This window comes from Anguilla rostrata, chromosome 11 (assembly GCF_018555375.3).
Source record: "Anguilla rostrata isolate EN2019 chromosome 11, ASM1855537v3, whole genome shotgun sequence".
In the NCBI taxonomy this organism is placed as follows: Eukaryota; Metazoa; Chordata; class Actinopteri; order Anguilliformes; family Anguillidae; genus Anguilla; species Anguilla rostrata.
The window spans coordinates 6,851,466-6,865,114 of record NC_057943.1 but is presented as its reverse complement, the minus strand read 5'-3'; the positions used below and the strand labels follow the sequence as shown (position 1 = coordinate 6,865,114).

The 13,649-nt window shown below is 46.5% G+C and overlaps 1 protein-coding gene across 4 annotated transcripts in view; it reads left to right on the top strand.

Annotated features, from left to right (window-relative positions):
* The window catches only part of LOC135235351 (kelch-like protein 17), a 29,956-nt gene that overhangs the window by 12,035 nt on the left and 4,272 nt on the right, over window positions 1-13,649 (top strand). The window contains exons 1-7 of one of the 4 annotated variants that reach the window (XM_064300767.1): window positions 3,639-3,862; window positions 6,887-7,160; window positions 9,622-9,743; window positions 10,321-10,542; window positions 11,793-11,909; window positions 12,468-12,681; window positions 13,286-13,430. In XM_064300767.1, the coding sequence (XP_064156837.1) occupies window positions 6,950-7,160; window positions 9,622-9,743; window positions 10,321-10,542; window positions 11,793-11,909; window positions 12,468-12,681; window positions 13,286-13,430 (1,031 nt within the window). In that variant the 5' untranslated portion in view covers window positions 3,639-3,862; window positions 6,887-6,949. Of the gene's footprint in view, window positions 1-3,638; window positions 3,863-4,301; window positions 4,590-6,886; window positions 7,161-7,771; window positions 7,781-9,621; window positions 9,744-10,320; window positions 10,543-11,792; window positions 11,910-12,467; window positions 12,682-13,285; window positions 13,431-13,649 lie in introns of those variants that run through there. The other 3 variants (XM_064300766.1, XM_064300768.1, XM_064300770.1) reach the window with 3 other exon arrangements.

The following is a 13,649-nucleotide window of genomic DNA, read 5'->3' as shown; positions in this document are numbered from 1 at the left end:
AATCAGGAAATTCGTCGAAATTCAATAAACCGAAACGCTGAAATGGCTCAAATGCGTGCGGCGCTTGCCATAGCAACCCACAGGCAGTTGGAGCCGGTCTGAGCAGGCTGCTGGCAGGAGGCAGCCACGGACAGTCGGGGGAGGCTAGCGTGCAGCACGCAGCAGATGGCGTAGCGGCTAACGCGGGAGACGGCAGCCTGTCTGCCGCGGGAGCGTTTTTTGACCGTTTTCCACGCCACCCGGACGGGCCGAGCCGCAAACCCAGACGGGCCCGCCGCGCCTTCGCGGCCAGCCGCCTCCCTCGAATCTGGCGCGCGGGGACCAGACCGTGCCGAACGGAGCCTGCCCGCCTTCCCTGCTCCGTCACGCTAGCGCTTAGCAACCGTCTGAGCTGCTTCCGGCTACGGCCGCTATAACTGGACATTTTGGACTTAATTTATGAGAGAGAGAGAGAGAGGGGGAGAGGTGGAGAGAGAGAGCAAGAGAGAGAGAGACAGTGTTGCCCTGCGAGTAGAATGCTTACACTCCATAAAAAAATACGGCTGTTAAAAGTAGTTTAAAAAAATTAAGGCTCATAAAAACCTACAGTTTTTTATTTTGTTATTTTTTTTAACTTAGTGTCAACATGCAGCATAAACATCAATAAAGAGAAGAAGAATCGTTGCATTAAAACATCCGGCTGACATGTGGTTAATGTGTGTGCCAGCGCTGTGTGCGCGCGCGCGCGTGTGTGTGTGTGTGTGTGTGCGTGTGCCAGCTCTGTGTGTGTGTGTGTGTGTGTGTGTGTGTGTGTGCTTATGCGTGTGCCAGCTCTGTGCTGGCGGCGGCGCGGAGGATGTGGCTGAGCCTTTGCGGGGGCGAGGGTGTGGTGGAAACACAGCGGAGTGGACGGCGGGGGACGCTGGGGGGGGGGGGGGGGGGGCCTTCCACACTGCTGTGAGGCCACGCCTCCCTGGCGGGAAACGCACAAAAGTGCCGTCCCGGACAGCAGACCACAGCCCATAATAATAACGGCAACCAGAGATGCCCCATACACCTGCGTTTCTATAGTCTTACTACTCACTTAGAATACTCAGGACAATACGTAGAAATAATAGATTTTATGTGCAAATATAAGACTAACGTACTTAAGACTAACAGATTGACTTTTTAAAAAAAAATTTTTTTTTACAATTGCAGTCAAGTTAAGCGTGGGTAAGGACAGGGGTGCAAAAATGAAGGAAGAAGCCTCTGTATTTCCTGTACTTCATTTTAAATAGGTGCTTTTATTTTTATTCTCAGTTGTGTTTAACAACATGTCTGTCATGAGTTTCACTGTTGAAACTATTATTATAAACTCCTCATAAAACACTGTACTGACAGGAAACTGATGGGAACGGAGAATCTAGGACTGAAAAAAAGAATCGTCCCTGTCATCAAGGAGATCAGTTTTGGCCCCAGAGAGGAGTCTGCCATCGACCCATGTAGGCCAGAGAGGTGTTTATGAAGGTACCGTGGAGTGTTCATTTATGAATCACCAGTACAAAGTAAGCTAGTCAAAGGGAGAAAATAATTCTGGGCCGTGGTGCTATTGCGTTTTTTAAATTTTTTCATAGGGCCAAATTCAGTTACCAAGCACTGAACTGTGAGGACTGTGTGTGTGTGTGTGCTCGTGTGCATGCGCGCGTGTATGTATGTGTGACTGCGTGTTTGCGCGCACATTTATATAAAGTGTGTGTGTGCATGTGCGTGTACGTGTGTGTGTGTGTGTTTGTGTCCACTGTTGAAGGGGGGGTGGTGGAGGATGGTTGGTCCTCGCTCTCTGCTAGCACTCATCTGCCCCCGCACCCCCCACCCCCACCCCCACCCTCGCCCTCAAACCTCCACTGTGCGTGTTTGTGGCATACTACATTTCCCCTTTTTTGCTTTTCTCAGGAAATACAGAAGTGTGCAGCTACTTTTTTTTTTTAAGCTAGAACTAGAAAACCCGAATCCTGTTCGCTCGCGCTTGCCGGAGTCTGTGATGCTGCGCTTCCTGCCTCACTGTCCCCAGAATATATCAGCCTGAGCTCATGCGTTACCACTTCCTCCTGGCTGCCCCAGGCCAACACCGCATCGGATGTTTGTACAGACATCCTGGCCCTCAGCGTTCACTAACACACATGCTCTTACACGTGGGTGTGCATGTGCATGTACATGTACATACACAGAAACACACACATATGTGCACATACACACACACACACACAAAAACACATGCACATGCATGCACGCACACAAAGGCACACACACACATACATACACACAGAAACACACACATACATTTACACACACACACGGGCACACACACAGACACACACACATACAGCCCATGTTTTCAGTCCTTCCAGGGCTGGATAAAGCATTGTAGGTTCATCCATGGTTTGTTGGCTTCAGGAACTATGGGATGGAAATATCTCAAGATATAAAAATTTCTCAGACGATCTAGGATCAGATTCACATTTAAAATGTCTTGCATGTAAAATTTATATTCCATGTCCCGCAGGTGAAGAATACTCAGGTGAACGGTATTGATTTGGATCCAGCGGTTTCACATCTGTATGCACGCTTGAAATACGCTTGTTTCAGTATTTCCAGTGGTCCGCTGCGATATTCTCAGCGGTTGTTTTTCTTCAGTTGATTCTTTGACAGTGGAATTATTATAAGCTTCTTGTTTTGCTTTTTGTGTGGAAAGTGTCTGGTATATGACAAAGCAATACAGGAATACAGGTCAATACTTCCACCTGCTGGTGGTTTGGAATAATGCGCAATGTTTTGCCCATGGGCTCTCAGTTCTCAGTAAATGTGCAGTTTATTTTAAAATGATGATTTTAGGCAAAATGTAAGAAAACCAATATAAATTTCAGTGGTAAATATAGGTATATACTATATATATATACATCTGATGATTCTTTGTATCATTGGATTTTTGGTAGCAGGCAAGATTGGTGTCAATATAACCCCTCAAGTCAATTTGGTGTAGTGCAATCTTTAAAAAAAAAAAAAATCAGTAACTAAAAGGCTAGAGAGTGGAGAGATGTTAATTTGCCTTAAATGATTATTTCCATAATTCCTTAAGCCCCCTGATTCTTCCCAGTTGTGAATATTATATCTGAGAATATTATATGGAAAATCTGAGTCTTTATAGACCTATAGTTGATAGACCTATATAGTCTTCATTTTATATTTGGATGGCTTACATACTTAGGTAATCACAATACAGCAAAACACAGCTACACCAGTGGTAATGATACAATCATGATTATAATTCCTGTAAAAGGAATTATAAAAGACATAGTGCAGTATGCCATAATGGTGCCTATTTCTTAAAGAAAAAGAGATGAAGTGAAACAGTGGTAGTCTATATGACTGCATTACTTATTAAAACCTTTAAAAAAATGCCTGCCACATTTTAGTAATTGTTGCCAAAAACACAAAAAATGATGAAAAATGATATTAATACTACTAATAATGCCATTATTACTACGACAACATTTATTATTATTATTATTATTATTATTATTAACGCAACACAATACAGACTTGCATTTCCTGTACAGTAGATGGCAGTAAGGCATTGTTGATGTCTGCGACCTTTCGACAAAAACAAATGAAGAAGAATTCCAACTTTTGCAGGATTTCAGGTTGGAAAAGCTGGGTAGCAGCAGAAGCTCGCTGCGTTAGCTGCCTAGCCAGAGTTTGTTTTGGAGCTGCGCGCAATCTCGGCAATTACTAAAACCTAGGTTATTTTTTACATTATAATATTGTTTCGCAGAAGTATTAAAAGCTGGACAAATCTACAAGAAAGAAGAGAGTGACGCTGTCCTTGCGATACAGACGACGGGTGAGTGCAGATCATTGCGGTGAATGGTAGTCTAGCTAGCTAGGTGCTTGAAACTGGATGCCACAGTCCACTGATGCAGCCAGCTAATTTCCGTGAAGTGTTTTCTTGATCATCGTTATAAATTATATTGTGTTAACCCAACCGTCCTAGCTAGGTAGGCTAACTACTGGTAAAATTACCTAACTTTACAACAAGGTTGCTGGATAATTGTATTATTAGATTAGCTAGCCAACATTAGCTGTCAGCTGATTCTGCAGGTAAATTTTATGCAGAGCAGTTTGCCTGGCTGGCTAATAGTTTGATACTAAATAGTTCCTGCCCTTGCTTAATGCCCAATGTGTAACTAACTAGGTCGAACCTATAATCATACTAACTGTATATAGGTACATATGCTACATGATGTTAGCTAGTTTTGCGAATATTTCTTGTCCTGTTGCATAACGTAATCGGTCGAGAGTTTGCCTCTTGGCTAGCTCATTTGCATATCCACACCAATCCCGTCATTGCGTTGCTGGCTAAATGTTTTGCCAGTTTGCCACTCTGTAGACTGGGCGTTCCAGTATAGACAATTTGTTTTCTGGTTAGCATTAACTATTTTGTGTTAGTACACCGGTGTCTTTACAACGAAGGAAAGTAAGACGTGTCCATCTGTCGAAAACTTGCTGCACAAGCTTCAGTTGTCTGACCCATTCACAACATGTAACTTGGCTAGCTAACTTGGATGCAGGTTAGTGTGGCATCTAGGTATTCGTTTTTCCGAAACGTGAGAATTTGAGTATTTCAAGGGAAATTGGAATCAAAGCCTGAACTGCCCCATGCTGTAAAATTCTCATAGCTACCAATACATAATAACAATAAAAACTTGTACTTGTAGGGTGTGATTAGCTACGTATGCAGAACTACAACCTCGATGGAGAGAGATTCGGAACCGCAATGTTACCACCTTTGAGGCTAATAATATTTTTAGATGCAAATGGCGATGTACACCAAAGTTCACCAGCCAGATGCAATATTTACACATCTCGTCCCAGTTCCTCTTCTGGTAGATTAGCCTATTTACATTAGCTGCTGAATACGCTGTAGCCTAGGTACCCGGATCATTTTACAGTGCAATCATTTACAGAGGAACGCTGAAATAGTAATAACGGTCTGCTTGTTCTGTTACACACATTAATGTTTTCTTTAGCATATCCACTGCCGGAAAATATATTGTTGTATATATATATAGTACTAGCTGTACGATAGAGACTAACGGTAAGGAGGCTATGCAATGATGTATAATTTGAAGCCGAGATAAATTTGAGCCCTCATTGATGTAAAAATGTTTGTTTTTTTCACACCTGATTCTGTTGAATGATACATTTTTCAAGTTGATGGATACTATTAACATAGCAGTTGCTCCAGTTCACCCTGTGTGCTACCATGACCCAAAGTATTATTTACCGCTGGGATATTTGACACTGTTGCTTGGTAATAAAATGCATTTCGACACATGGGAACGCATAGCAGATGGGCCAATATAAGCATTTTATTGGAAACTTCAAAGGCCATTGCTTTATTTGAGCATAGAAGAATCCATTACGTTACATTACAGGCATTTAGCAGACGCTCTTATCCAGAGCGACTTACAAAACATTTTACATAGCAAGAATGTGCATCCCATACGCCTTAACCACTGGCTGAATCAGCAGGAGATTCTGAATACATGAATATTGTCCCTTCTCCAGGTGTATTTGTAAATTTGAAGACTTCAGCTTCATTGAAATTTCCATTATGAGCCACAGGATATGGCAGATATTTTTCATGTTGCAAAAAACACATTTTACTGTGCTGTTTGTTCAAAGGAAACAGCTGTAGTAGTAACAGCAGAAATGTCAAAGAAACAACTGTATTGGGTTTGAATTATATGGAAGAGTATTAGTCTGATATTGTTTTTATGTCTGCTTGCTCCAAGCAGTGGTAATTGTTAAACTTACGGGGATTTTAATGATATGGCTGTGCATAAAAAAAACTGAAAATGCATAAAGGACTTCACTGCAAATGGGTCAAAGGAAAATGTGCATTCTCACTTGGTTTTAATGAAAAAAAATATATTCCTCCCGTCTTATGCATTTTAAAAAATGTTAAATGTTTCAGTATCAGTGCAGTGCACTGCGTTTGGCACGAATAACTGCAGAGACAGACTTGGTTTCATACTGTAGAAGAGTGCAGTCCTTTCTTTTATTAATAGAGAGAAATTGGCTGGTACATCAACACTCGTTTTCTCCTATTAATTTCTGAATTCTTCAATATTTATGTGTGTTAATATAAAGAATAAAAAAGGCAAGCATTGTCAAGTTCAAATAAGGTGGAATACGAACTGAATTAATTTATACAGCATAGGACCTTTAGTAATCAAGTTCAAATTCTTGAAAGCACCCTTCCAGTTTCAACATGTATGTTGTTGTGAAGTTCTTATCTGTGAACTGACTTATCAGCTGGTGAGGGAACAAGGTACTGCTGATCAATATAGGATTCCTCAAAAGCTGTCAAACTTCTTGGTAGAATGTAAATCGACTGGACTCGAGACTTCGGACAGTCACTTCAGTAACTTACAATAACAACCGCCCTCAGATTTCTCTCTATATTCAGCTAATGTCCCAGTTTTTACCGTTACGCTGGGAATGGTTGAGGCTGAATCAGGGCTTCCATAGCCTTGAAAATTCTGGTGATATTTTCACTGTGGAAATTCTGGAAATGTTCTTCAAATATCACCTTGTCCTTGAAAAATCGTCAAAGTCTGGCCAAATAAAAATATAAAATAGGCTAATTATTACATTCTTACCAATTCTTTGGATTTTATTTGAACTTGACAACTGCAGGCTACTCTTTGCTGAATTTAAGGTTTATGGGCTGTGTAAAGATGCGTGCATCTGCTCTCCGCATCGTGAGAAAGCACTGAAGTGTGTTCTGTTGCTATGCTGTGAATACGCTCTCCCCCCCCCCCCCCCGTGTTTCACGGGTCTGCTCTCTCGCCGTCCGCAGCTGCAGTCGCTGAGGGTGCGGCCGAGGCCGGGGAAGCGTCGGGCAGCCCAGCCACCCGTCGCCATGGAGGGCGGCATGCAGCTGCTGAGCCGCGACGCCCACGGCGTGGCCCACAATTCCAAGCGGCACTACCACGACTCCTTCGTCTCCATGAACCGCATGCGGCAGCGCGGCCTGCTCTGCGACATCGCCCTGCACGTGGGCGCCAAGGAGATCCGCGCGCACAAGGTGGTGCTGGCCTCCTGCAGCCCCTACTTCCACGCCATGTTCACAAGTACGAGCTGCTCGGTCGCCGTTTCCACGCCACGTTCACAAGTCTCTTTCCCACCATGTTCACTAGTCTGTTTCCCACCATGTTCACTAGTCTGTTTCCCACCATGTTCACTAGTCTGTTTTCCGCCATGTTCACTAGTCTGTTTCCTGCTGTGTTCACAAGTACAAGCCGCTCGTTCTCTGTTTTCCGCCATGTTCACAAGTCTCTTTCCCACCATGTTCACAAGTCTCTTTCCCACCATGTTCACTAGTCTGTTTCCCACCATGTTCACTAGTCTGTTTTCCGCCATGTTCACTAGTCTGTTTCCTGCTGTGTTCACAAGTACAAGCCGCTCGTTCTCTGTTTCCCGCCTTGTTCACTAGTCTGTTTCCACGCCTTGTTCACAAGTCTGTTTCCATACCATGTTCACAAGTCTGTTTTCCGCCATGTTCACAAGTCTCTTTCCCACCATGTTCACTAGTCTGTTTCCGCCATGTTCACTAGTCTGTTTCCTGCTGTGTTCACAAGTACAAGCCGCTCGTTCTCTGTTTCCCGCCTTGTTCACTAGTCTGTTTCCACGCCTTGTTCACAAGTCTGTTTCCATACCATGTTCACAAGTCTGTTTTCCGCCATGTTCACAAGTCTCTTTCCCACCATGTTCACTAGTCTGTTTCCGCCATGTTCACTAGTCTGTTTCCTGCTGTGTTCACAAGTACAAGCCGCTCGTTCTCTGTTTCCCGCCTTGTTCACAAGTCTGTTTCCATACCATGTTCACTAGTCTGTTTTCCACCATGTTCACAAGTACTAGCCGCTCAGTCACCAGTTGTGGATAGCTGCTACTTTTTGAGAATTGTATTGTGTCTGTTTTTGTTCCAGTGACCTTTGGTATGCACTTATTGAACGTCTCACCTTCCCCTCTACGGTGTCCTTTCCGTGCCATCTCACCCATTGTCTCTGCTGGGCTTGTCCATGTAGACACTGCCATATTGCTGTGGTTCAGTGCAGTCAAATGTGCGGGCGGTGCCTAGCCTCCTGTTTTAAATCACAGGGGTGTTTAGACACCATGGCAACTAAATCATCAATCCACACAAGAGCGCAGATGTTAAATCAGGGCCGCCCAATCCTGTTCCTGCAGATCTGCCGTCCTGTAGTTTTAATTTCAGGCCTAATTTAGCACACCTGCTTCTGCTGATTAGCAGCTCAGTGAGATCTCTAGCTGTTGAACGTGGTGCTCTTTGTTAGGGTTGGAGCGAAAACCTTCCAGGAGGGTAGATCTCCAGGAACGGGGTTGGGCGGCCCTGTGCCAAGCCTACGAGCGATTGGTTCAGGGAAAGATTGTGAACGTGATTCAGAATAATTTTTCAGATTTTATCCTTCGGTTAAGGGACTAACCAGATTGCGCTCGGCGTGTTGACTATTGGCTTGTCTCCGTGCTGCTCTGGTATGATGTACGGCCTTCTGGGTACGGCTCATTAGCTGTACTTCCTGTTTCCGAGGTTGCCCCCGGCGTTCGTGCATTCTCGTTTCCTGTTGTGGTGCAGGTCTCCCAGTGATGTATGGTTCTCCCATCTCCCCTTCCTGTCCTGTCCTACAGCCAAGACTAGTGCAGTGTGGAGGGGGGGGGGGGGGGTACGCAGTGAAATGTTCAGGTTCAAGACAACACTTACAGAGTACATTTTACTCTCATAGAGTACATGTGGTTACTATTGGACTCGAACACTCTAACACTAAAAAATAGTGTTGGAGTTAGATTAACATTGGGCATTTTACTCTGTAGGACGGGAGTGTCAAACTGCAGTCCTGGGGGGACTGTAGTGTCTGCTAGTTTTCGGTGTGTCTTAGCACGAGTGATTAATTGAAGAAAGTTTTTTGGCTAGATTCCACGTGCCTTGTCCTCAAGGCCTCAGTTGCCTGCTGATTGGAAGGAAGCCACAGATACCTGCAGGCACCGCGGCCCTCCGGGCCTGGAGTTTGACAGCCCTGGTGTGTAGGGTATGTTATCAGAGGGAGTGGATGGGTGTGTACTAGGAGTAGGGAAAGCTGTACAGCTGCAGGTATTTACCTAGACGAGGACTAGGTGCCAACTATTCTTTTACAGTTTTACTCTGAGAAAACATGTCCATCAGACTATCCCTGACAGGCAGTGGTGAGAAATGAAGAATAATGAAGACCCATATACTGCGTGCTCTCCCCCACTCTCTGTCAGACCCTGCTTAGCCACTCTGGATGGTTAGGTCATTTGCTGCCACTGTTTTGCAGCTGGCATGAGATGGGCACAGTTCATTAGTGAGGGCATCACAGTGCTTCGAGTCCACGGTACTTTGATTCATGCTTCTTCCCATGTGAATTTCTACATCCCAATCCAGCAGCTTGTTGTGAATTATAATTATAATCTATAATATTATAATTATAATATTGTAATTTGGGGAAACTGGTTGTGTGGCTTGCGCATTTATATGTATTTTCGCTGTCATTTGTGCAGATGAGATGTCAGAGAGCCAGCAGACCCACGTGACCCTGCATGATATAGACCCCCAGGCCCTGGAGCAACTGGTGCAGTACGCCTACACAGCGGAGATCGTGGTGGGGGAAGGCAACGTTCAGGTGGGTCCAGTTTTAATCTGCAGCAGGACAAGGAGGGGGAAAAAATGTGGTTTCTTGTCACTTCCAGATTAATGTTTTTAAAAAAAGTTCTGGAAGCTATTGCCAAAGATGTACATACTGGCTGCATTAAGACCTCCATAACTGCTGGTGATGTTTACTCTGGACAGTAAGCATTTGTGAATATTCATTTGGAATTTCTCCTATTCAACTGCTGCTTAAGAACTCTGACTGGAATAATAAGGCTGTCCATATCCAGGAAAAATAGAATTGACCCTTTAAGGTGTGAGGTCACAAAAGTGTGACTAGAATGTTGAGTGTGAACATCAGCATTAGAACATTCTAATGCTGATGGTAACAATCGCTGCTGGTAACTGAAAGCAACTGAGTTCTAGAACTCTGACTGACAAAAACAATCTTACTCTCGTAGAAATGTATTAATAATAGAAATAGCTCAGCCAAGTGTGTGTATGTATTTCTGTATGTATGCATGTATGTGTATGTGAATGGATGAATATTGATAGATGCTGTGAACGTGGATATTCACGCCGTATCTCTCCTTCCCTCCCCCCCGGCTCAGACGCTCCTCCCCGCCGCCAGCCTCCTGCAGCTGAACGGGGTGCGGGACGCCTGCTGCAAGTTCCTCCTCAGCCAGCTGGACCCGTCCAACTGCCTGGGCATCCGCAGCTTCGCCGACACGCACTCCTGCGGCGACCTGCTCAAGTCCGCGCACAAGTACGTCCTGCAGCACTTCGTGGAGGTGTCCAAGACCGAGGAGTTCATGCTGCTGCCGCTCAAACAGGTGCGGGGAACGGTGGGGGTGTGGGGGTGGTGGTGGTGGTGGTGGTGGTGGGGGGTTTCTATGATTACCTGTTTTTTACTCTTACGTGGCAGATGATTTTTTACCTCTTTCTCACATAATATACCGTTTGAAAGTGTTAAAAGTCACGGCTCTACCGCTATAGACTATTTCACGATGCCCATGTTTTCGTGATAATGGTTTCTTATTATGTGACGTGTGAGGAGACAAAACGGGCTCGGGATGCTCACCTTCTATGCGTTTTGGAAATCCATAGATGACTCGAATCACGGTAAAGTTGGTATTCTATGGTAGTTTTTAGTCCCGAGTTTTTAGACCAGTACTGGCCCAGCACTCCCTCAGTGTAGCCAATGGGACGTGCCGTGTCCAAGCAACGACTCAACACGGAGAGCGTAACCTCTTCCCAGTACACAGCCAGGTAGTGGCTAGCTATTAGCTATTATAGCGATGACTGAGAAGCGTTTTAGCGAATCGAATTACGTTTCTGATAGTGTGCTGGTTGTTTGACTTGCATGAAAGAAACACTCATTGCGTCTCCTGCTTAAGCAAACTGTAACTTCATCAGTGTGCACTTTACGCACTGGCAAAAAAAAGCTCTATAAGGTTGATCTGCCTGTCACTCAGGTAAACCGCGAGTTTTTGGAGTCCTCAGATGACCCAGTCACGGTTCAGGGAAGCCTCCTATTCAGGCTGTTAGGGCGTCTGACTCAAACCACTAAGCCGCTTCCCCCCTGGCTGCATCCTGGTCTGAGTGACAGGTTTCCCCGGCAACCAGCCTTCTGTAATGCTGAGCAGATCGGACTGGCTCTCTCTCTCTGCGGGCTGACTCTTGACAGTTTGAGCGGTGGAGTGGACGTGCCCCTGCAGAGGACTGATGGGTGTGGCTCCACCGCGTCTGCCCGTTAAACTGCCGTTAAACTGCCGTTAAACTACCGTTAAGCCGTTCTCCGGAGCCGATGGGCCCGGGCCCGACCTGTGTTTGCACAGTCAGCTCTGCGCCAGTCGCATCAGACCAAGGCGAAGAGCAAATATGCCCCCCGGTGTGTTTGAGCTGCAAACCGAGTGTAAACACGGGCTGTAATCTCTTCAGATACAGCTGGACGGCGGCTCTGTGTAAACTGTTGTGAGGGAACGCGGACGATGTGAAGCGTGAAGCGTGTTTGGCGGTATGGATCTGCCCCCCCCCCCCCCCAGTGTAACGCGGCGGTTTTTCGGCTGCCCCGCCCGTGCAGGTGCTGGACCTGGTCTCCAGCGACAGCCTGAACGTCCCGTCGGAGGAGGAGGTGTACAAGGCCGTGCTCAGCTGGATCAAGCACGACACCGACGGGCGTCGGCAGCACGTGCCCAGGGTAAGCCCTCCTGGCACCCGCACGGGGCGGCGGGGGGGGGACGCACGTGGCACAACACGGCACTGCGATACGCCACATATCGGCAGGTTCCCGACCCGGTTCCTGCAGATCTACTGTCCTGTAGGTTTTCATTTCAACCCTTAATCTGGCTCACCTGATTCTACTGATCAGCAGCTCAAGGAGATCTCTAGCTGTTGAGTGAGGTGTGCTTTGTTAGGACTGGAATGAAGGCCTACAGGATGGTAGATCTCCAGGAGCAGACTTGGAGAGTATGTATTAATGTATATATTTAATGTGCATATATCTTTCAAATAATTTAATTCAGTGCAATCACATTCTCCAGTTTCACAGCTTCCTAACCACCCTCTCTTCCTCTGTCCATCTTCTTCTTTCTGGCTTTCTGGCTTCTCTCTGCATTTTTCCTCATCCCCTTTCTTCCTCTCTCTCTCTCTCTCCCCCTCTCCCTCTCTCTCTTACTCTCTCTCTCTCTCAATCTCTCACACACTAACTCACTGTAAATCTCTGGCTCTGGTCCTGCTCTCTGGCGCCCCCTTGCAGCTGATGAAGTGCGTGCGGCTGCCGCTGTTGACGCGGGACTTCCTGATGAGTCACGTGGACACGGAGCTGCTGGTCCGGCACCAGTCCGAGTGCAAGGACCTGCTGATCGAGGCGCTGAAGTACCACCTGATGCCCGAGCAGCGGGGCGCGCTGAGCAACAGCCGCACCCGCCCGCGCCGCTGCGAGGGGGCCTGCCCCGTGCTCTTCTCCGTCGGTCAGTTGCCCCCGGAAACGCCAACGCCGCCGCCATGCCCGCGTCCGTGCCCGCCGCAGACAGGAAAAAAAGCTATTTTACAACGAAGGTGGTGGTGAATATTGAAGTGTCAGGGTTGCCAAGTCTTAATCTCAAACTCCTCCCCCCTACCCCACCCCGTCCCTGTGGTTCATGGCAGGAGCCAAATCGTACTCCAGCCAACTGCGAAAGCTGGCAACCCTGGCACGTACGCTGATGCCAGGCCTGCCTACACATGGCCGCTGTGGTTCCCACACCTTACCAACCCGACAGCTCTCAGTCATAACACTCTCTGTGACTCACCCGGTTCTTAAAATGTAACATATGTTCAAATCTGGAATTTAAATTTGAATAGTAACTGTCAAAAATTGCGTAGACTCTAATTAGTGCTGTGAGTCTCTCTAGTGCTTTTTTCCACACATTTGCCTCCTCATCACCCCTCTCACAACCATGTAGTGCCACAGTTTGGGGGGTCACAGTCCTACTGAGTCTTTTTGGGTAGTTTAACGCAGTATTAGCACAAATGGAGATGGTTTCGGGAGGCCGGAAGCCTGATGCTTGTCTCGTCCCCCCCCACCCCCCCCAGGAGGGGGAAGCCTGTTCGCCATCCACGGCGACTGCGAGGCCTACGACACGCGGACGGACCGCTGGCACATGGTGGCGTCCATGTCCGCGCGGCGGGCGCGGGTGGGCGTGGCCGCCATCGGAAACAAGCTCTACGCGGTCGGAGGGTGAGGCCACGTTCCCAGCACCCAGCACCCCTGGGCATTTCCGTTTCCGTCGCTTCATCGAGTTAATGTAGTAGTTGGGGAATCAAGAAAGAGCCCTTTGCCATTCATTAAATTAATTCATTCTAAAGTGAAGAGAAATAAGAGTGTTCCTTTGTTCATTTCTAAAAATGAGCCACTTTTAGAAATACGTTATTATTATTCTTACAATTAATGTTATTA